A 23,731-nucleotide genomic window follows, 5' to 3' on the forward strand; every position below is an offset into this window, starting at 1 on the left:
TTGTTGTCCTAAACAATTGTGGTCAAAAAAAGGCAGTAACAGTAACCAATTTAAAAAATTTCCTTTGGTATCCAAAATGGTATTGAGTACCTTGAAATTTCACTGGTGTACCGTCTACTAAATTCTGGTACTGTGACTGACAACTAGGGGTGGGAATCTTTTGGTACCTCTCGATTCGATTCTTGGGGTCAGGATTCAATTAAAAATCGATTCAATTTTTTTTAGAATCAATATTTTTTCTCCCTCACGAGTGAGGGAAGAATGGAGCGCGAGGTCGACAGTCGGATCGGTGCGGCGTCCGCAGTGATGCGGGCTCTGCATCGGTCCGTCGTGGTGAAGAAGGAGCTGAGTCGAAAGGCGAAGCTCTCTATTTACCAGTCGATCTACGTTCCTACCCTCACCTATGGTCACGAACTATGGGTAGTGACCGAAAGAACGAGATCGCGAATACAAGCGGCCGAAATGAGCTTCCTCCGCAGGGTGTCCGGGCTCTCCCTTAGAGATAGGGTGAGAAGCTCGGTCATCCGGGAGGGGCTCAGAGTAGAACCGCTGCTCCTCCGCGTCGAGAGGAGCCAGCTGAGGTGGCTCGGGCATCTGATTAGGATGCCTCCTGGACGCCTCCCTGGTGAGGTGTTCCGGGCACGTCCCACTGGGAAGAGGCCCCGGGGAAGACCCAGGACACGCTGGAGGGACTATGTCACTCGGCTGGCCTGGGAACGCCTCGGGGTCCCCCAGGAAGAGGTGGTGGAAGTGGCCGGGGAGAGGGAAGCCTGGGCCTCCCTGCTTAGGTCGTTGCCCCCGCGACCCGATCCCCGGACAAGCGGAAGATGACGAGACGAGACGAGACGAATATTTTTTCTATTTTTAATCAAATTTCGATTCATATGCTTACATTTGATTCCTGTTTGCTGTTTAGTGTCTCTTGTTTCTATTTGACTGTGATAGGCAGTTAAAGGTCCCATGACATGCCTTTGGTCCCGCAGTGGCTAGAAATGTTGATAGGTGTAAACCAAGCCCTAGGTATTTTCTCCTCCCTAGTTTATCAGGTAGCAGATATTTTGTGTTTGATAGTAGTTGTTGGGATCATCTCTTCCTGATCAAGAGACCCCCGTCCTGTCTGCTTGATGGGATCCTCTAAGTGCTGGACTATGAGAGCTGGCATATGGAGATGTTCCAGCCTGGGTGTGGAGGCCTGTGTGTATGTGTGTGTGTGAACATTATTATGTAAAATAACCAGATCCATATCATTAACCTTCTTTGTCGTCAGCACACATACAGGGGTCATAAAGGGTCACATAGACATACACACTTCCATACAAATGCTAATGAATGCTCCATGTCATTATGAATCCGAATATACTCCAGTCTGCAATAATAGAGCCACGTTATGGATCTCGACTCAACGCTTTTTGATGGGTGGAGAAAACAATATTCTGGAGTTCGATTGGTTGAGGGGAGGCTTCAGTTATCTGGAAGTGATAAAACCAGACACACACACAGTCTCAACCCAGACAGAAAGGACAGTACTGCACTCTCTCTCATCTAGTCCTTGATTGTCCAGTATAATGTGTGTGTGTGTGTATGTCCTGCTCCTATGTATAGACCCCCACCACATTGTGAGTTGTTGTTCCTCTCTCCACCTTCTAGTACACACCAGAGCTGTGGGCTTGTGTGTGTCTGCATGCCTGTGTGTGCACTTGAATGTGCATGCCTTTGTGTACATCCCTGTGTGTGTGTGCGTGTGTGTAAACAAGGGGTTGAATAGGTCTTTCTCTGGGGGGGGGGGGGGGGGGGGGGGGGGGGCTGAACTCCCTCATTGCCCATCACCTAGCAACCGTAATGCACAGATTGGTGAGAACATCTACTGTGTCCAGCATTGGGAAGGTACACAAACACACACTCATATACACACATAAAAAACACACATGCACATAAAACATACACCCACACTCCTCCTCAAACACACACAGTGGCAAGTGTGCGTATTGAGGGTAGCTCAGCTCAGCCTCTCACCAAGACCTCACTCTGCTGGGGTCACAGGTCACATCTGGGCTCATTATTCCGTCCCACTGCCCCTCTCCCAGTACTGGGAGACCCGCTGGCCACCACACCCAGGCTACTCACCACCATACTCAGTGATCTCAGTTAGTATAACGGGTAGTTGCAATCTCATCAGTGCCGCTTCCTCCTTATCTTTCTGCATACTGGGACTGGAACTTGGGTCATCTGACCACCACCTTTAACAAACACTGCTTCAACCAGCAACCCCACCAAAAGCCAGCTCTTCGATGGCTTCGGTGGGCGGTGAGTTTAGCCAGTTAAACTTGGTTACACAAGCATGCCGTAACTGCTAACCAGTGACGCCACCAAAAAGCTAGCTCTTCACAGGCACTGGTGGGCTGTACTTGTACTGAGGAGAGGCTTTACCAATTCACCTTGGTTACACGTGCGACTTTGTGCCTGCTCTAAACCCCCTCTCCCCTCCCACAGGATGGAGCGGGGCGGAGCGGGACACGCGCGAGTGTCTGTACTACAACCACAACTACCAGGTGGAGAGGACCAACCTCAGTGGCGTGGAAAGCTGCGAGGGGGACCAGGACAAGCGCTCGCATTGCTACGCCTCCTGGAGGAACAGCTCCGGAACCATCGAGCTGGTGAAGAAAGGCTGCTGGCTGGATGACTTCAACTGCTATGACAGGTCTGTGTGTGTGTGTGTGTGTGCGCAGACAAGCTCTTTGGCCCCTGGTAGCTGCGTTCCACACATTGGAAATGTTCCACTGGGAGATTGACAGATCTGATGGCTCTGGAAACACCTCAGGTCGGTTTAGACAAGGTCGTCTACACGCTAGGGATGGAGATTTGAACTGATTTCACTATTCGAATAGTATCCAAAATTATTTTCGAATATCCGGATAATCTATTTTTGTTAATGTGGTTCCGTTAATTAGCCTGCCGTGACGCAAAGCATACAGTAAACACATGAACCACCACACATTCTGGCAATAATTGGGACTATTCAGCTATTAGATTAAATAAGGGTTGAATAAAGAAAACAAATGAAAGATCAATTTATTAACATGACGAAAAGACAATGAACTTGAAAAAACGCTGCGTCTTCAGACGTAGGCTCTTAATTTGGCGGAAAAGCGATTAGCCTATTATGTGAAATAAAAAGTAGGCTACATTGGACTAAATTAAACACATTGGGAAGGCTATCCTCGATAAAAACGAAACACACACATGGAGAAATATTGCATATTAACTTGGATATTAACTTGGAACCGAAATCCTATAGGATACGGTGCGCCACCACAGAATGCAAACATAAACAGCGGATTACGCTAGCTCTACATGGCTACTGGTAAGAAAATAAATAAGCCACAACTGCATTAGCCATACGCATTTTTATTCAGGAAAATGAGCATGTAAACATGCTCAGGGGAGAGGCCAGTACGGAGTCGATTTACGAGCAGGCCGGCGTAGAAAAAACTGCATGAACTGAGGTTGCTGCGAGGTAGCCTACTGCTTAGCCAGGACACAATGCTTCTTGTAGCGCCAAATGAAATGAAAGGAGACTCGCAGCAGAACGCAGGCGTAGCCTACCTTTTTTGATGGTTTTCATCATTTCTAACGTCACAACTATTAGAATTCACAACACAACGGTTTTTCATTAAAACATTTTTTTTTATTAAACTACGCTCATAAGTATTCGAAAAAAGTATTCGAATACTAACTTACTTTAGGATATCCGGATATTCGATTAACCACGCCCATCCCTACTACACGCAAAAAAAGGAGACGTGTTCCAGCGCAAACGTTCCCTGGTGCTATTCCGCCACTGACCAGGAAAAACTTAGTCTAAAGTCAATGGTGCGTTATTCAGATGCTATTTTTATGCCGCAAGCTTGGCCCGTAAACATTGCTGGTGAGGCCAGGGTCTTCTTTCTGCGAAGCTATGTTACATTGTTTTGATTTATGGCGTGTTACATTTCTTGATTATAAAAAGATTTTCATGAGAAATCTCTAGGTATGTGAACTTGATTTGTAACAATTGTGGCAATTTCCTCCCATGCCTGTTTAACTGAAGCAAATTCGTGTGGGTTTCTTCTCCCATCTCAATCAGAATCAGGTTTATTCGCCATGTAGCATATGTTACACAAACACGGAATTTACTGTGGCAGGAAGGTGCAAACAATAAACATATACGGGTCTTAAATGAAGTTAAAAAGTACAATAGTTAAACTAATATTAAGATCTAAACAATTAAAAAACAAATATATATATAAAAATAAGAATAAATGTAGCTGCAAGCAGCGATGCGGGTTCCTCCGCAAAATGGCAAAATATTATAAAAATGTACATTGTATAAGGTCAAGAGTTGGACAACAAGAGAGCAAAACTACTCAGTCTCTCTATCCTCTCTGCTACACACCAACCGTTGAGATTTTATGAATAGAAAGGGCAGAGTATTAGCTTTTTATAGGATATTGAAAGTCTTCTTGAGTTGATCTCTTTCCAGAATCTCAGTCAATGCACAACTAACAGTAGTCATGTGGGCAACGGGGAGAATGCGAGAATAGCTTGTGAGGGTACAGCAGCCGACTTACTGGTTCCATTAAAATTCACAACATGCACAATCAGGGTGACCAACAAGATATTAACTAACAAACAATAACATTACAAACATCTAACGGAACGAACACAACAACTGAAATCCCTCGCACGGCTGTTGTAACCGAACAATTTTCCACAAGTCTTTGCGTTTTTGGACATGCCGCACTGCATGGTGGGTACCCAAGGGCGCTGACGCTGAATTCCTAGCCGTGCTCCGACTGTGTGATATGAGTATTAGCTTTGGTCATCTTTGGGACAAAAGTTAAGAAACGGTTGACATTTCAAGGGGAAATTGCATTAAATTGCGCATGATATTTCAGAATGATGTCTGCTTGTTTAACTAAACAAGTAATCAAAATTATGACAGGCCAAAAGACGGTGCCTGGATCCGAACCCGTGACCTTGCGCTTTTCAGGACAACGTTTTAATCCATTGGGCTAGCCGCAAGGCTGAGAATATATGGTCAGTTACTGTATAAAAAAAGAAGGTCGTTTCTCCTGTAGCTCGTATTTTTCGAGTCGGCCAAAGTTTAAACAGCTGCAATTCAAAGATCTTTTGACATATCAAGGTGAAATTGCACATGGTACTTCAGAACTATGTCATCCTGTTTAACTAAACAGATATTCAAATTTAAGACAGACTCAAACACTGTGGCTGAATTCTAATCTACGACCTTGTACTTTGCAGGTCCCAGCTCATTGAGCTATTCTCAGTGTTGAATATTGTTATGTTCAGTTACGGTACAAAAAAGTAAGCTGTTCTCCTGTGATAAGTGTTGTTAGATTCAGCCAAGGTTGAAACAGCTCTAATTCAATCATATTTTGACATACCAAGGTGAAATAGTTTATGGTACTTCAGAGAGATGTCATCTTGAACCCTATTAGGTTTGAAAAACCATCGGTCAAAATGATAATTGATTTATTGACACAAAGAAATTAAGGCAATGTGTACATTTACATAAATATACCTCTTTCGGCCATTTTGTATTTGATTCCATTGTCCCAAGTAACGTTTTTAAATACATAAATTCTACATATCTGTTTAAAATGTCAAGTCAATTGGACCTTTGGTTCAAGAGAAGAGGAATTTTGAAGGTTTTACCAAATTATCACTGTACAGGAAAATCAATCATGGCGGACCTTATGGGTCCTTGAGGCTTTTTAGTTTTTCATGAAAAATGAGGCATGCACACCAAGTTTCAGAACAATTGGAGCAATGGGGTGGAAATGCCATCACTTAGAAAATTTGACTTTTGGGCGTGGCCTGTGACGCCCCCTATGGTCTGATGTGGCCCATATTTGGTGTGGGGGTACCCACTTGGATATGCCAAATTAGAACATTTATGACCGGGGACTTTTTGAGATATTGGGCTGGATGGAGAAGAAAAATAATAATAGAACACGAACAAAAACAATAGGTTCCCTCTTACCGGAGGAACCCTAATAATTTGAATGAGCAGCATGATCGGGCAATTTAGTGCAATGAGAAAACTGCTCTGCCTTTCCCATACAATGTCACTTCTCTATCTTTTACTGCCCTGTCTCCTCGTCCTACATCTGTCTCCTCGGCTGTGAACTGCTCCTGGCGTGCGCCTGGCAAATCCGTCATTATAATAGCAATCCGCCATGTAACAAGCGCGCCTGCTCTTCAAGGGAATGTGAGATGACACTCTGATTGGTTTACTGCACTTTACGCCCAAATCACACCAGCTAGTAATGTAGCTACTTCAGACCAACCCTATTCAGATTTGCACTAGGTGCAAAGTCATTTGTCCCACCGGCAAAATAGCAACCGCGCCGGAGTCCCGCCCACAGTTACTTGCGCTTTTTATTTTGATACTTTTGTTTCAGATCGTTAAAATAGGGCCCCTACACTCAAACATACACACACATCAGAGACAGAGCTCCTACCCTTCTCAGAGGTGAGCCATCTGAAAGTCTCATTAGACCAAAAATGACACTGGTCCACACACTGGGTTTGATGGTGGTCTCTCCCCCCCTCTCTCTTCCACCCCTTCTCCCTTCCTACCTACTTCTCTCCCTGCTACTCTTACTATCTCTCTTCCCTCCTTAACTCTTAACTTTTTCTTCCCCCCCTCTCTTTGCTTCCCTCTCTCTCTACCCTCTCTACCTCCCTTTCTCTTCCCTCCTCACATACCTCTGTGTCTCCCTTCCTATCTCCTTCTCAGGCAGGAGTGTGTGGCGACAGAAGAAAATCCCCAGGTGTTCTTCTGTTGCTGTGAGGGCAACCTGTGCAACAAGCACTTCACACACCTGCCTGACATGAACGGACCAAGTAAGGGTGTGTGTCTCTGTTGGTGTGTGTGTGTCTCTGTGTGTGTTCCTATACTGAAGAGACAGGATAGTGTGGTAATGCTCCCCTGGTTGCCTTCCCAGTGATCAAGGCCCCGGCACCCAGCGCCCACCTGTACAGCGTGCTGGGGTACTCCCTCCTCCCCATCACCCTGCTGTCCCTGGCCCTGCTGCTGGCCCTCTGGATGTACCGTCACCGCAAGCCTCCCTACGGCCACGTCGACGTCAATGAGGTATATGAATACAGACACATATGCAGATGCAGGCACACACACAGTGTTTCTGTATTCATTCTTGCTCTGTCTCTCCATGTCTTCCTGAAGGGTTGTCTAAATGGATAGTCTCTTTAACATGCCAGCCCTCTCTCTCTTTCTCTGTCTTCATCGCTCTTTAAAGCCCTCTGTCGCTGCTGCTCTCTCACTTTTTTAGCGCTCTCTCGCTTTATGATTTATGTTTTTTCTTTACATTTACATTTAGTCATTTAGCAGACGCTAAAGTACAGGGACATTCCCCCGAGGCAAGTGAAGTGCCTTGCCCCGGGAATCGCACCGGCAACTGTCTGATTCATAGCCTGATTCCCTAACCACTCAGCCATCTGACCATCTTTCTTCTCCCTTTGTTTTTCCCTTGTTCTCTCTCTCATGGCCCTTTCTTGTGTCTTCCATACGGATGCCATTTTGTTCCAGTCTACCAAGCAGGCCAGGCATCTTGGTGACAGTATGACACCATCTAGAGGTGCTTGGGCAGCACTGTGGTTTGTCACATCTTCACTGACCAAACAACACGCGCTGTTAAACCTGACGTAGATGTGTTTTTGTGTTCCCCAATCCATCAGGACAATGGCCTCCCCCCCCCCTCGCCCCTGGTGGGACTCAAGCCGCTGCAGTTGTTGGAGATCAAAGCTAGGGGGCGATTCGGCTGTGTGTGGAAGGCCCAAATGATGAATGAATATGTGGCTGTGAAGATCTTCCCCATCCAGGTATGGCTACCCACATGGCAGACTGCCGTCCATGTAGAACGTCAGCTCTCCAGTGCAGTGAAAGGTGGTTCTGCTCCACGTAACCGTCTCCTCACGGTTCTCAACCTGGTTCTTCAGGACAAGCAGTCATGGAGTAACGAGCGTGATGTGTTCTCCACGCCGGGAATGAAGCACGACAACCTGCTGCACTACATTGGTGCGGAGAAACGAGGAACCAACCTAGAGATGGAACTGTGGCTCATCACTGAGTTCCATGAGAGGGTGAGAAGAGGGAGACATGAGAGGGGTAGGACGGAAGGATACAGAAGAAGAAGGAGGGGGAGACATGGGGGGGGGGGGAGAAATGAGAGGGGGAGGGGGGCATAAAGGCAAGAAGTCCAGACTGATGTTTTGTGTGTGTGTAGGGTTCCCTAACAGACTATTTGAAGGGGAATGTGTTGAGCTGGCCTGAACTGTGCCACATAGCAGAGACCATGGCATGCGGCCTGGCTTACCTCCATGAAGACGTCCCTCACTGCAAGGGGGAAGGGCCCAAACCAGCCATTGCCCACAGGTGAGACCCTGACCCACAGTCACCATGCACAACCCCGTCTGAGTTAAGTAGCTTCAGTCCTCTCTATACCTCCTACCTCTCTCCCTCTCTCTTACCCTCTCATCTATATACCTCCTACCTCTCTCCTTGTTTTCCCTTCTCCTCTCATCTCTATACCTCCTCCCTCTGTCTTACCCCCCTGCTCTTGTCTGTTTTTCTCCCTCCCTCTCTTCTACCCCCTCCTCTTGTTTGTCTCTATCCCTCTCTTTTACCCCCTCCTCTTGTCTGTCTCTCTTTCTCTCTCCAGGGACTTTAAGAGTAAGAATGTGATGCTGAGGACAGACCTAACAGCCATCATTGGAGATTTTGGTCTGGCGGTACGGTTTGAACCAGGCAAGCCTCCAGGAGACACACACGGCCAGGTGGGTTACAACCCAGTGTGTGTGTGTGGGTGTAGGTGTGTGTGTTCGGGACCATGACTACTCTTTGTGTGGATCATCAACGGTTCGTGCATACATGTGTGTGTGCGTGTTTGTGCGTGTGTGTGTAGGTGGGGACCCGTCGCTACATGGCTCCCGAGGTTCTTGAAGGAGCCATCAACTTCCAGAGGGACGCCTTCCTGAGGATAGACATGTACGCACTGGGCCTGGTGCTCTGGGAGCTTGTGTCACGCTGTAAAGCTGCTGACGGTGAGCACATACACACTCTCTTTCTTTCTCTCTCTCTCACACACACAAACTCTCACACACACACACACATACACACTCTCATCTCACCCTCAAGGCGTGAATGTTGCGCTTTTATTCCTTACACAGAACAGGGGGTCATTGTTGTACCCGCATTGAGAATAGAGCCCGACCAATAAAGGATTTTTAAGGCCGATACCAATACAAATATTTGGTGATTTAAAAATCCGATATTTCGATATATCGGCCGATATCTATAAAAAGCTTTTAAAAATGCAGAAACGTGTAACAAAACAAACAGATTTACCTAACACTCTGCCCGACTCAACCAGCTGGATCAGCTGGTTGTTGGGTTTTGGGCATTCTAAACACGAGTGTTGCTAACCGGGACGTTGAAGAGCCCCCTGGTGGACAAACTATGCAACACCAACACTCATAACATTGTTGAAGGGTGTTTTGTCCGTTTTTTAAAAATATGTTATATATATATTAATTTATCGGCCATTATGAGCCTTGATTTTGAACCTTGTTTGTTTGTTTGTATTGTGAAGGCATAATAAAAATATTTGTATTATGATTTTTATTGCCATTATAAATTCTGATAGCAATAGTATGGAAAATGCCAAATATCGGCCAATAATATTAGCCCACCAATATATCGGTCAGGCTCTAATTGAGACGGCAGTGCAGATAGTCACAGGGCTCACGTCTGTGTAACAAAGAGAAAGCTGTAATGGAGGGAGTACACATGCTAGACACTGATGTCCCTCTGATTCCAAAACGCCTGCATTCTGTTTACCCTCACACACAGGTATCATTATGCCAGCGTGGTTTTGTTCAGTGAGGGGTCTTGTTTACGGCAATAGAGGGAGATCTCTGTTTAAAAGGGGCTTGTGTGTGTGTGTGCAGGTCCTGTGGATGAGTACATGTTGCCATTCGAGGAGGATATTGGGCAGCACCCGTCCTTGGAGGAGCTGCAGGAGATTGTGGTTCACAAGAAGATGAGGCCTGTCTTCAAAGACTGCTGGCTCAAACACCCTGTGAGTTAGCACACTGGCACACACAAACACAAACAGCACAGTCAGCACTACCACTACCACTAACAACATGTATGATGCGTATGTGAATGAATAGCGGTGTAGTGCGTGTTCTGGTGACCTAGCGCCCCCTACTGGTCTGCAGGGCTTGGAGCAGATGTGTGAGACCATCGAGGAGTGCTGGGATCACGACGCCGAGGCCCGTCTCTCTGCAGGCTGTGTGGAGGAGCGCATCTGTCAGATCCGCCGTCTGGCTGGGCCCCCTACCTCAGACTGCTTGGTCTCCATGTTGACCTCCGTCACCAACGTGGACTTGCCCCCCAAAGAGTCCAGTATCTGAGCCCTAGGTAAGGGGCGTCCCACACCATTTTCTCGACCCCCCTCCCCCCCCCCCGGCTCCTCTTCAGGACCGCCACACACAAGTGAAACAAACGTGCCCTCCTGTCAATCTCGGAAAACGCCACATGGATACAGCTGCTATTTTAACCTGACATGTTTATTTTATTTGTATTATTATTATTATTGGTTCTGTTAATGTTACTTTTTTTCTCCAAAACGGATCAAGACTACCAGCACATTTCTGGACTTCTTCTACTGTTTTATACAATGACGCGAGGACATACTACAAATTAAAACAGACGGGTAGAAGGGCAGCTGACGTCGTTTGTATGAGTGCTCAGGTTCAGACTGCTGACTGGTCCAGGACCTCTCACAGTCTCTTGTCTACTGGGCCACAAGACCTCCGCCCAGACAAGCCCGCTTAGCAACCCTACCCCAACCCTGCAGCCTCTCCGTCAATCTCAGCCACTATGCTGCAACCCTGCAGAGGAACTCTTAGACTGTTACACACAACCAAGCTTCCTCAAAGGACTTTTTAACGTTTCTATGACGCCACTTCCGTCTCCCACAGTGCTACTGACCATCGGACCAACGGGTGTCTTCAAACACAGGAAACAGGAAACGCAACACCACTATGTTTGGACGGGTTATTTTGATGCGTGATGCACGGGGACAAGTGGATATTGTTCTGGGTCAGAGGGTTGGGGGTCAAACGTTACAGCTGGTTTCTTCAGGATGTTTGTAACAAGGAATTGACACAGGGGAAAAGAAACTACGTCAAGATCTGTGATGTCATTACCTGGTTTGGTACAGAACTGATTCTCAGGTAACCAGGGTGGAGACCCCTCCACAATGATTGGTGATCTGGACTATGATGGGAGAAACTATGACATACCACAGAGCTGACTGTGGAAGTATTCAAATGTGGGAAGGCCCCAAACATGTAGAACCAGGAAACATACAGGTGGATGTTGCCATGGAGATGCATACTACGTATTTCAGGTGTGTTTGTGTGTGTGTGTGTGAGAGAGAAGGCGGTGGGGGACGAGCTCAGTAGATTTCTTGTGATTCATCTTGTCAGTTGTGCTCCTTATTTAAGGGGGTGTTTCCAAGGTAGGGTGGGCTTTCCTCTGTCGTGAGGAAATGTGATTGGTTTAGAGGTGAGGTGGGAGGGTGGGTCAGGTGAACTGGTGACTTTTGATTTTGATCCCATCCTTTTGTACTTCTCAACTGGACCAAACGAGCACCCAGAGCAGGTGATGTCTTGACAACCCTGGTTGATTTAATTGAGCGTGAGAAGGGGTTCTCCCTCCTGTTGTCTTAAGCTGTGGCAACGCAGGTCTGTATTTCTGTATGCCATAGTGTAACAGTGAATGTTTAATATGCTGCTGCTTCGACTCAAAGATGAAGATAATTCTGTATGTTCCTTTAATACACTGCGTTCACACATGCAACTCAGTAAAGGAAGCAACGTGTGGACTCGTTCAGGAGTGTTTGCAAGGCTGAGTAGAGACACCCTCTCCAAAGGTGAGAGAACAGCGTCAACACGTCAAGAACTTAGACAAGACAACGCAAACACTAAATTAACAACAAACAATATTGTTCATCAACCTTAGAACACCTCAGACCAGAGATACCTCAGACTATTTTCTGTGTACTTCTGTAATGTATTCTGTTAGTTGTGTTAACTTGTAGTAACTATTTTAACTTGATTTTTTTCTTGCTTTTATGATGAATTGATTGGTGAGGGAGTTTTTGGAAAAAGTAACAAATTCCCAACTCGAAGAAGAAGTGGTACCATGTTTCCTGTGGTGAGAAGGGGTTTCTTTTGTAAATAGATATACATATGGGATCCTGCCTGTCCAGTCCTTGCGCATTCCACATACTCTGTGTGCTGGTCTAATCTCCTCCTGGGACAGCCTGCATAGACTACCCTTTCCCTTCCAGCATACACTGAAGCCATCATAGCGTCCAAGTCCTGGTAGACAATGAAAGAAAAGAGATAAACCATTAAGTTATCAAAACAAAAGCCAATAGACATGAGCTGAACCATTTACTTTTCTTTATATAAAAAACTCCAACATGCCTTTGAAAGTGTTTTAACAACTTAAAACAGAAAGTGATCTTTTTATTTTATTTTTTTTCTATGGAGAGGAAGAACAGGAGAGGTGTTGTATGTCCCCGAAGGACGTGTCTGTCTCACTTTTCCTCTTATTTCTCACAGCAACTGACAGAGGCAGCAGAGCCATGGCTTCAGCTTTAGAAACACCAGTAAATACACTGCTCCTTTCACCGAGTGTCTAGCAACACCAGGAAATACACTGCTGATTTTACATATTCAATGGTGCCATAAATACCATCTTGATGTTCAGGTATTGTCTCTCCATGCAGTATACCTTAACTGTATGTGTGCATGCACTGATAGACTCAGAGTCTCTTGCTCTGTTACCATGAACCCAGTGTCCATGGCCAGGTCCAGATAACTCTGAGGTCTGTCCAGACCAGCAAGTCACTCTAGTAGTGGAGGTTTGGATCCTGCTGTTGGAGACAAGCTGAATGCCACAGATAGATCAGACCTATGTCTTCTTGGTCTAAGTTGTTTGAGGTAGTGTTCCATGTAGGTCCATCAAGAATCACTGACTTGACTTAAAGGTGACATGACATGCTGTTTTTGGATGCTTTTATATAGGCCTTAGTTGTCCCCTAATACTGTATCTGAAGTCTCTTTCCCGAAATTCAGCCATGGTGCAGCAATATAGCCACTACAAGTAGTCCCACAATCAGCTTTCCTCAGAACGCGCTGTTTCTGTGTCTGTAGCTTAAAATGCTAATGAGGAAGAGAGGGGCGGCAACATGCGCTAATGTTTACAGGATGTATCGCAATGGCTCGTTGCCCCCGTTGCTGTAAAATGCCTCGAATTTAGCCATTCTCTTCTGATCACCCTGGTTTGCAGAGGTGCACACTCAGTCATTTAAATGTGGAGAAAGGCGGATATCGCGAGCCATAACACCAACAGCAGAACGGATATCCAAATAACAAAGAAGTGTACAACACTTGCGTTACAGCGTTTGTTTTCACACACACACTTGATGCCATTTATCTTTACGTTAACAACAGTAACTCAGTTGTTAGCTGCAGAGCTAATGTTACAGCCACATTCTAAGGGTAGCAAGCTAGGTAACCATATACCGTAAAGCAACAAAATGATATAGCGTTAGTTAACTTACATGTCCAAGGTTTGTAGCTTGACCAAGGAGATTTAGTAATGATCCAGAATTTAATTTCAGCAAGGCCAGCTTTGAGTTGGCTCAAGTTGAGGAAATGTTTGGAGCAGACATACACTTTGGGAAGTTGTGTCGGCGCATTTCCAGCGAAAATACAATTAAGATATGGGTTGTGCAGAGGCTCGGATGAAGGAACAGAAAAAAAGATGTGTGCTTGCATTTGTATATCCAAGCACTGAGCAACTGTTAAGCTTTGTTTGTTTGCTCGCCATGATGTCTCTCCAGGAAAAACCGATATCACACTCGCCCTTGCACGGTGGTAGCTCAGTTTCTCATGGGCGGGCTAGATGATCTGGTCGGGCAAAGCAGAGAGAGGGGAGGTAACTTTCCCCCTATCTACGTCACTAGGGGGAGATTTTCAAACAGCGCAATTGAGCCTTCATTTTGTCAAAGGCGGAGAAGAACACGCAGGGCTTGTTCTTGTTCTCATAAAATGAAGTTTTCATGTCATGTCACCTTTAAATCCTGCCAGTGGGCCAAGAAGGTGGGTTCAGCTCTCCATGTCTCTGGGCAGTCATCACCCATGTTGCCTGCCACTGGCTGGGATCCAGAATTCAAGCCTTTTTTTGGTAGTCAATCAGGGTGTGTTTGTGTGAAACGGTCAGGTTAGTGTCTTTATCTTTTCAGGGAACACATGTATGGTTTACAGTGACAGGATTTATCTAATTAACAGTTAGAATTGATTCATTCATGTAGCAAGCAATATGTTAAGCAATACCTAGCTGTGTTCTTTCTACTCCTGACCCCACTGTACTAGACATCTATCAAACCAGCAACCAAAACATGGCCTGTCTCCTGGCAAACTGGTGTTCCTGCCAGTAGCTGGAATGTGATGTTGCCAGTATGCTGCAGCTCTGCATAGGGTTACTTATTTACTGGCAGACTGGATAGATGCTCTCTTGCCACATAACCATGTAGCCAAATGACTTGCATCAAAACTCTGCAACAGACTTAAGTCTGGTATTGTCTGTCTGATGAGTGAGTGGTGTATCACCCTCTCTCTAAATGGATAAGCTGTGGGTAGGTGTTAGCTGAATGAACCCTAGGTAGATGTTGATTGGATAACACCTGGGTAGATGTTGATTGGATGAACCATGGGTAGATGTTGATTGGCCAAAACTGACACTGGATCATGATGACGCTCAGGGTGATCTAGCTCCGGTGACATTGTTTCCGGGAATGTTACCAGTATCATCAGCATCACAACACTCTCTGACTATTGAATGACTGTGTTCTCATGTGCCTTTCTTTTGGTCTTCATCATTGTCATCTTCGTCATCATTGTGGTTGTTCTGAGCTGAACCTTGGCTGCATGCTTCATTGGTCTCTGCGCTTCTGTCAGCAGTGGACTGATAAACATGACTAACATTGCATGATGTGAACACAAAGCTGTTAGCCGTCTTTTGATTCAGGTACTTAATTAAGTGTTTACCTCTGAGCCACTGTGGAACAGTGTTGTTAAAGCAGAACAGTCAGAGACAGTACTATATTTCTTGTACGTTATTGTCATAGCAACAGGGGACCTCTCGCTGTTCTCATGTATGATGCACCCCTTGACAATGTGAAAACTTCCTCCTTTCACCTTCTCTCAATCCTCCTTTTTCTTCTTTTAGTTTGAAGTTTAGTGGTGGAAAGGTAACTTCTGGGGGTTGGAGACAGGAAATCACTGCCAGTGCTTCCTCTGTCACTTCCTGTGTGTGTGTCATATGGTCTCCTGCACCAGTATACCCGACTCAGGCCACACCCACTCCTGGCATTATAATCTAATCTGTGAGAAAGAGAATCTAGTCACAGACTAAACCCTCAGACAGGCAGAGAAGAGGCATGGTCACACCTATTTGAGATATCTTTCCATCTTTATTAGTCAGAGAGGCAGATTCATCTGAGTTGCTCCTCAACACTGGTAATCTGGTTGAACATCACCTTCAGTTTCGCCATCTGCGCCACTTCACTATCACTCTTGGTCTCTGCCATTCTCGTGTCTCCCTCGTGTCTCTCATCTTTATGTGTACTGCTCTTTCCAAGTCTCAGCTTTTCAGAGAGATGGTCTGATGGTCTGTTCTAGTCGTGAATGTGTTATTATGTGCTGGACTGACCAAATTACCTCGTACCTTGTTGTGGTCCAATGTTGAGGACCGTATCAATAAGCCGAGCCCTGATATAGTATTAAAACTTCTCTTTACGGAGATATTCATTTATTCAGAATGCCAAGCGGTACCTGCTAATGCTAACCCAACTTCTCTTTTTATCCCTGCCCCTAGTCTGGCAGTGTAACCCTGATCCATACCATGCTCTGTTACTATATCAATAATGAATGTTTAGTTTAGTTTTTTTATCTTCTCTGAAGAGCTGTCAGCCCCTGCATTGACAAACCAAACCGTGAACACACACTGAAAGTACTGATTGAGTCTTTTTTCTTCCAAACCCTCCCAGCGGAGACCAGATTGTGCTACTGGGTCTCAGCTGGCTTCTGTCCTCTCAAGGGGTTTTATCACCAGAATAAGTAGGGTTGTGAAATGTAATTGTTGTATGAGATGTTTCACTATTGTAGCTAGAACAGACTTGTACTACTGGTTTATGATAAACATATGAAAAAAAAAAAAAAGAATCTGTATAAGATGGTGTCTACAGATAGGAGATAAGGTTCACAGTAATACCTCTTCCGATCTAAGAGGACGATGAAAAAAAATGTTTTATATATATAAAATACCCCCCATACACCCTTATTGGTGTTGAGAGGGTGTTTTTCAACCACATGATCATCACCGTGGATCATCCATTCTTTATGCTGTGGTCTTCTTAGAGCTCTGCTTCCAGAGTCGCGCTACATCCGCTTAGTGGTGGGGGCGCGGCTGCAGCCCGACAGCACGCCGTGCCAGAACATGAATGTAGTGTCCCTCCCCAGTGGAAGACAGTCACATCCCCACAAGTACAGAAAAAAAATACTAGAAAGGAATTTTAATTTTATCTTTTTGTATATTAAAGTAAACAATAAAATACTATTAAAGTACTATCTTTGTTGCGTGTTCTCTTTTTGCTTGTCAGTGGGAACTTGGTCTTGTTAACCATAGCGCCACTGGCAGGGTCGGATGGGACCGAAAAACAGCCCGGGACTTTGAAACGCAGACCGGCCCGCGACCTGTGTAGAGTTCCTTAATATAAATAGGCTCTATAATAATTAAGTATAATGCAGTGCTATCGAAGACTCTCGAGTCGGCGATCACGCCGGCGTGATCAGAGCGCTGGTCGGCTTTGGAACCACGCAGCATGTTAACCAAGTGACTCAGAGGGCTGCCGTCGATTTCATGCGGAAGTGCAGACCTGAAGCTACATTTCAGTGTTTGATTTGTGTAAATACGCCAAGTAAAACTTAAGATACGATTATTTCAATTCCATTAAAAAAGTGCGTAAAAAAGCGCTCTTTTATGCGCGTGTTTGAATATTTTTTTAACGTTTTTTGTCCAAAAATGAAACGGAGAAAAACGGGTGATTCTGCTGACTCATAGCTATAGGATGCACGAGAAAGCGAGAGGACAAAGAGACGTCTAAGAAAAAACGGATTAGGTTTATTATGACTAGTTTTCGAAGTTTTTTGAGGAGATGAGTAGTTTAGGAGTACATTTGGACTTAAATGAGGCGGACACGATATCCAACATGCCGTCGACTTGTTATTTCAACATGAGAGCAAAAAAAAAAAAGATTGACGACCAAGATTTTGTTGTTGACACCAAGAGGTGAGAAAAACATTTATTGCTTTCGTCTATCTTATTATATTATTCTATTCTACTTCACTGTAGTACAAATGCCTTAGAACATCTTGATTTTTGAATCTTTTACATGTTTTATTGACATACAGGGAATAAAGAGAATTGCCATGGGGAATTGCCACGGAGGTCAAAGAGAAAGTTATAAATGAGCCAAGTCTGACATCTAGTGGAGAAAAAAAGGAACCTCACCCAAAAAATATTTTTGGAAATATTTTGGACAGTTATTGTTGGCACAAAACAGTGTATATGGATAGACCTGCTCTCTTTGTAAATAGCTTGATTATATCTCAACTTTACCTTTTTATGTTCAGATATACAACTTGTGCTTCAATTTCAAACTTTTGAAATGCTTCGTTGAGCATGTGTGTGTGTATTATAGTCAAAAAAACATAATTTTCCCACACGGAGCTTGTGTTTTTGTGTCTGTTTGGGTTAGCGTTAAGTCGAAGTATTCCCATACTTTTGAAGCCTCGGGTATTTGGGGAGTCCGGTTTCGGAACCAAGTCGGACTCTGCTGCAGCTGCCATGATATTTGAGCGTTGACTGGAGCCGACCAATGACTTGAGCCAACAACGACTGACGTAATGCAAGCACCAATTACGTTGTGATATAGGCTCTGTGCACAATCGTACTGACGAACTTCCGCTGTAGCCGCAATAGGGCAAATCGGCTTCCGGTTTACTTCCTGTCCTCATCCGCATTAGTGAACGAACAACAAGATGAGTGTTGCGGTTGTACGGAAAAAAGAAAGTAAAAATAAATATAATGTACGTGATACATTTAGGTTCCAAGGTACTGTGCATGGGTCTAAGGAGCACTGTTGTGTACCACTTTGCTCGGCTTCAAGTCGTTATAACAGCCTTTTGACCTTCCACTGCTTCCCGAAGGACACCTGCCTTTGTGCGCGGTGGCTGCACAAAGTAAGGAGTGTGGAATTTTCAGTAACCCAACACACCAAGGTTTGCAGTCGACATTTCGAAGACCATGAAAACGTCACTACTGCTAAGGGTAAACGGGTTTTGGCAGCAGGCTCTGTTCCTTCTTTATTTGAGTGGAACAAATATACCAGTAAGTCACGGGCTGGTGTTTGGGAGCGCCGATCTCGACCACCAAGTCTGGAACCTGACCCGGCAGAGCCAGAGGAGGACAGCGAGAAACCCGCCATGGTCCCGATGGTCGTGGACCACGACTATGGGGCCAGCGGTACCGTATGTGTGGACAGGGAGCAGTATGTGGATATGTTGAGGGAACTCGAGGCGCTGAGAGAGCAGGTCCAAACGTATCATCTTTCCAACTTTGGACTGAAACGGTTTGCTTCGTCTCCTGAAGACATCAGATTTTACACCAGGTTAGCTAGTTATCATATCAACATCTTCTATTAACTGATTATTTCCTATTTTTTTCTTAAAGGTCTCATGACATAAAATGTTCACTTTAGCAGGTTATTTAATTCCAAGGCTGAATTTCAGGAAAGAGACTTCAGATATTAGGGGACCACTAAGGCCTATATAAAAGCATACAAAAACAGCATGTCATGGGATTTTTAATGTTATTCTTGAGTTTGTATGACAAGACAACTTACTTCAATTGTAATACTGTATTTTAGATTCCCCTCATAAAAGGGTGGTTTTGAACTAACACTCATTAAACACCTTCCCCCAGAAACTGCTGCCAATAGATGAGCTCTTCCTCTTACTGACATACCTGTCCACTGGCTGTACCCAGAGGGAGTTGGTTCAGTTGTGCGGTTTGTGATATAAATGTATGTCGTTTGAGCAATTTGAAATGTGTAATGTATGGAACGTATGCTAATACGGTTTTGCTAATGTAAGATCTAGCTAGAAATACAGAGAAAATGTACCAAATGGTAATTACGATTTATTTGTTCTTGTCTAGCTCTTACGTTGGTTGAACGACAAGGACAGAAAGAATAAAAGTTTGTTTAACCATCAGTTCTGGCCTTCTCAGTTCGATTGGATGCTACAGTAAGAGCTTGACCGCCGCCGTTTTGCGGCACCACGAGGGCTCAAGGTTTCACGGCAATACCCGCAACGTTCAGCAAATGGCAGAAGCTGGTCAGAGAATATAACAGTCGAACGTGTAAGTAAAATAAAGTCAAAATGGAGGAATTAGAAGCTGAAAATCTAACGGATATTGAGGATCAGATTACAAGTTTGCAAGAAGAATTAAATGTCTTAAAAGACTCGCTTCCAAACGAAAGTGAGAATAGACAAGACATAAAGGATGCAATCACAAGTAAAGAACAAATATTGAGTGAGTTGCTAAACAAGGTCCATAGCACATTAGCAATATCAAGACGTTCTGAAAGAGTCAAAGCACCAACTGAAAAAATGGCAACTTATCAGAAAGAAGTAACAAGTAAAAAGGAAAAAAGGCTATTAACTCTATATGAGCAATGGAAGGAGCAAGTGCGTGTAATAAGAGAAAGGCTAAAGTTGGACATCCCAGAAAAGGAAATGGCAGATCTTGCAGACGTACTGGAACAAAGGAGAAATGATCTGTTAAAACTTTATAATGATGTGAGAAGTCACATGGCACCTTCCTCTGATATAAGAAGAAAAACTGATGCATGTTTAGCAGTGACACAGGACATTATGAAAATCATTCTGGAAAGGTTAAGTGGTATAGATGATTTTGATGCAGAGTGTGTAAGAAAACGTTTACGTGGACTATTACAGCATGATTATGCCCAGTCCATATATGGCTCAACCGCAGCACCAGATCACAGCCAACATTCTTCATCTTCATTCCTTGCTTCAAAACGAGCTGAAGCAGCAGCTGAACTTGCAGCAAGAGAAGCGGAGTACAAGATCGCACAAGAGGAACAAAGACAAAGGGAAAAGATCAAGGCTCTAGAAGAGGAGCACAAGAAACAAATGGCAATCCAAACATCAGAGCTGGAACGCTTAAAGGCTGAGAAGGATGTGGAAGGAGCTTGTGCCAGGTTGGAAGCCTACAACAGAGAGTTATCACAGTTAGATGTTGCACAGTCAGTTAAAAGTGAACAGGTGAGCCCAGAGCGCACACACAGTCAGATTACACCGACATCTTCCCCTAGTGTCATACAGCTTGCACAAGCTGTACAAGACAGCATCAGAATAAACAGACTTCCCACACCAGAACCAACAACGTTTAGTGGTGAACCGATAAAGTTTAATGAATGGAAATCCACTTTCATGTCACTTATTGAACAATGGCATCTCATCAGCAGATAAACTATACTATCTTAAAAGGTATGTGACCGGCCCAGCTAGAAAATGCCTTGAAGGGACTTTCTTTAGAAATGATGAAGAGGCATATAGAGACGCCTGGGAAAAACTGAACCAAAGGTACGGCCAGCCATTCGTGATGCAAAGGGCATTTAGAGAAAAACTGTCCAATTGGCCAAAAATACAATCTAAAGATGCGGATGGACCAAGGAACTTTGCAGACTTTGTAAATGCATGCATGCTTGCTATACCTCATGTAAAGGGACTGCAAATACTCAACGACTGCGAAGAAAATCAGAGACTGTTGCACAAACTACCAGACTGGATGAATGCAAGATGGAACAGACATGTGACAAAGACACTCATGAACGGTGGTGAGTTTCCCAGCTTCAGTGAATTTGCCTCCTTCCTCTCGTTAGAAGCAGAAGTTGCGTGCAACCCAGTCACCTCCATTCATGCACTTCATTCAACTGAAACAAATGGTGATAGAAGGAATACAAAGGAAATCAAAAGGAACAAAGCAAGTGTGTTTAACACAAACGCAATGGAACAAGGCGACAAACAGTCGAAGACTAAAACATACAGCGGCTCTTCATGTATGTTGTGTCAAGAGACACATCCACTCATCAAGTGCCCAACTTTTCTGCAGATGACCCTAGACATCAGAAAGAAACATGTAAAAGACAATAGACTTTGTTATGGCTGTTTAAAACAAGGGCATAATGCCAAGGACTGCAGACGCCGCCTCACTTGTGAAACTTGCTCGAAAAGACACCCAACCTGTCTTCACGACGAAAACTACAGTAGCGGCCTGCAAAGAAATACACAAGGTCATGTGAGTACAAACAATGCCATCCAAGATTACTCACCTGAAACAGCAATAGCCATGTCACTGAATGTTGCTAGAGCAGAGCACATAGTCAGTACCTCAATGATAGTTCCAGTGTGGGTGTCGACTGCTACTAACCCACAAAAAGAGAAACTAGTCTATGCGTTACTGGACACTCAGAGTGACACAGTCTTTATTGATCAGGATGTAACACGTGAACTGCAGGCAGATGTGTGCCCAGTAAAACTCAAACTGACCACAATGATGGGAAAAAATGCAGTCGTAAGCAGCGGAAAGGTGTGTGATCTTCTTGTGAGAGGTTACAATTCAGCAACAGTGATAAGGCTCCCCACTGCTTACACAAAGGATTACATACCTGCAAACAGAGGACACATACCAACATGTGAAACAGCCAAACTGTGGAGTCATTTGTTACCCATTGTAGATGACGTCCCTCCACTCCTCAATTGTGAAGTAAGTGTTCTTATCGGTTATACTTGTCCCAGAGCGTTAGCACCCAAACAAGTACTCCTAGGCAAAGACAATGAGCCATATGCTATCCACACTGATCTAGGATGGAGCATAGTTGGTAACTCAATGCCTTGCAACGAAACAGACACAACAAGTAGTCTCTGTCACAGAGTAACTGTCAAGGAAATACCTCCATCCACTCCTATGGATGCAGTGCATGCTCTAGAAAGGGATTTCAAAGAGAATGAAGAAAATTATAAACTGTGTCTCAGGACGATCTCATGTTCCTCGAGAAACTAGAGCAAGGCATAACACAAACTGAGCATAGACACTACAAAATGCCATTGCCCTTTAAAGAAAGGCCACAATTGCCAGATAACAGACAACTTGCGGAGAACCGACTCAATCAGCTCAAAAGAAAACTCACGCGTGATGAGAAATACAAAAAAGACTACGTCACATACATGAATGACATCATCGAAAGAGGTGATGCAGAGGAGACTGATGATAATGGATCAGCAGGCGAGACATGGTACATACCGCACCACGGCATCTATCATCCAAAGAAACCAGAGAGGCTGCGTGTGGTGTTCGATTGCTCAGCTAAGCACAAAGGTACCTGTCTGAACGAACATTTACTCAACGGCCCTGACATGATTAACAACTTAACTGGTGTACTTTTACGCTTTCGGCAACATCAATTAGCTTTAATGTGCGACATTGAAAAAATGTTTCACCAGTTCAAAGTCAATGCAAATGATCGCAACTACTTACGGTTCTTATGGTGGAAAAACGGTGACGTGACTAAACCACCACGAACATACAGAATGACAGTACATCTCTTTGGTGCCGTTTCGTCGCCTGGTTGTGCAAACTATGGATTTAAACACTTAGCCAAAGAATACAGCCTTGAGTATCCTTTAGGTTCACAGTTCATCGCCAGAGACTTCTATGTCGACGACGGAGTAACAAGTGTGGAGACAGTGAAAGAGGCTGTACAACTAGCAAAGTAAGCACGCGAACTATGTGCAAAGGGTGGATTGAGATTACACAAGTTTGTGTCTAACAACAGTGTTGTTCTTAACAGCATTCCAGCATCAGAGCATGCAACAGACACCAAAACAAAGGATTTGACGTTTAGTGAGACACTAACAGAAAGAGCACTCGGCATCTATTGGAACATAGAAAAGGATTGTTTCACCTTCAACATCACAGCAAAAGACCAACCCCCAACCAGACGCAGCATATTATCCACAGTCGCAGCAATATACGACCCCTTGGGATTCGTTGCTCCTTACATTCTCCATGGCAAAGGAATCCTCCAAGAAATGTGTCGTCAAGGAACAGACTGGGACGACCCGCTACCTGATCATCTCAAACCACGGTGGGAGAGCTGGAAAGGAGATTTGAACAATTTAAAACAGTTCCAAATAAATAGATGTTACGTTCCTACAACCTTTGGAGATGTAGTGAATAAGGAATTGCATCACTTTTCCGACGCAAGCACAGCAGGATATGGACAATGTACTTATTTAAGACTGATACACAAAAACAATGACGTGCACTGTAGCTTTGTTATGGGCAAGGCACGTGTCTCTCCAACAAAGGTCACCACAATTCCAAGAACTTAGTTCTTAGAACTTAGAATTT

At 44.5% G+C, this 23,731-nt stretch overlaps 2 protein-coding genes across 4 annotated transcripts in view; both read left to right on the top strand.

The window, feature by feature from the left end:
- The window catches only part of acvr2ba (activin A receptor type 2Ba), a 31,342-nt gene extending 14,547 nt beyond the window's left edge, over positions 1-16,795 (top strand). Inside the window, exons 2-12 of one of the 3 annotated variants that reach the window (XR_014766281.1) lie at positions 2,491-2,698; positions 6,803-6,915; positions 7,011-7,159; positions 7,762-7,905; positions 8,023-8,166; positions 8,310-8,458; positions 8,745-8,859; positions 8,988-9,126; positions 10,033-10,163; positions 10,306-11,838; positions 11,959-16,795. Coding sequence is in view for 2 of the 3 variants with exons in the window: in XM_084702808.1 (XP_084558934.1) it covers positions 2,491-2,698; positions 6,803-6,915; positions 7,011-7,159; positions 7,762-7,905; positions 8,023-8,166; positions 8,310-8,458; positions 8,745-8,859; positions 8,988-9,126; positions 10,033-10,163; positions 10,306-10,500 (1,487 nt within the window). In the remaining variant the exon portion in view is untranslated. Of the gene's footprint in view, positions 1-2,490; positions 2,699-6,802; positions 6,916-7,010; positions 7,160-7,761; positions 7,906-8,022; positions 8,167-8,309; positions 8,459-8,744; positions 8,860-8,987; positions 9,127-10,032; positions 10,164-10,305 lie in introns of all 3 variants that reach the window. The other 2 variants (XM_084702808.1, XM_084702809.1) reach the window with 2 other exon arrangements.
- A 1,475-nt stretch (positions 16,796-18,270) lies between these two features.
- LOC146275281 (uncharacterized) lies at positions 18,271-19,468 on the top strand. Its single transcript, XM_084703705.1, has 2 exons — positions 18,271-18,899; positions 19,214-19,468. Exons 1-2 carry the CDS (start codon positions 18,271-18,273, stop codon positions 19,227-19,229), a joined length of 645 nt encoding a protein of 214 aa, XP_084559831.1. The 3' UTR covers positions 19,230-19,468.
- The last annotated feature ends 4,263 nt before the right edge of the window (positions 19,469-23,731 follow it).

This window comes from Hypomesus nipponensis, chromosome 8 (assembly GCF_054491055.1).
Source record: "Hypomesus nipponensis isolate SF chromosome 8, ASM5449105v1, whole genome shotgun sequence".
In the NCBI taxonomy this organism is placed as follows: domain Eukaryota; kingdom Metazoa; phylum Chordata; class Actinopteri; order Osmeriformes; family Osmeridae; genus Hypomesus; species Hypomesus nipponensis.

Excerpts from the sequence above, each read along its gene's own strand:
- LOC146275281 (XM_084703705.1), top strand. The coding sequence starts at position 18,271 with ATGAGTGTTGCGGTTGTACGGAAAAAAGAAAGTAAAAATAAATATAAT.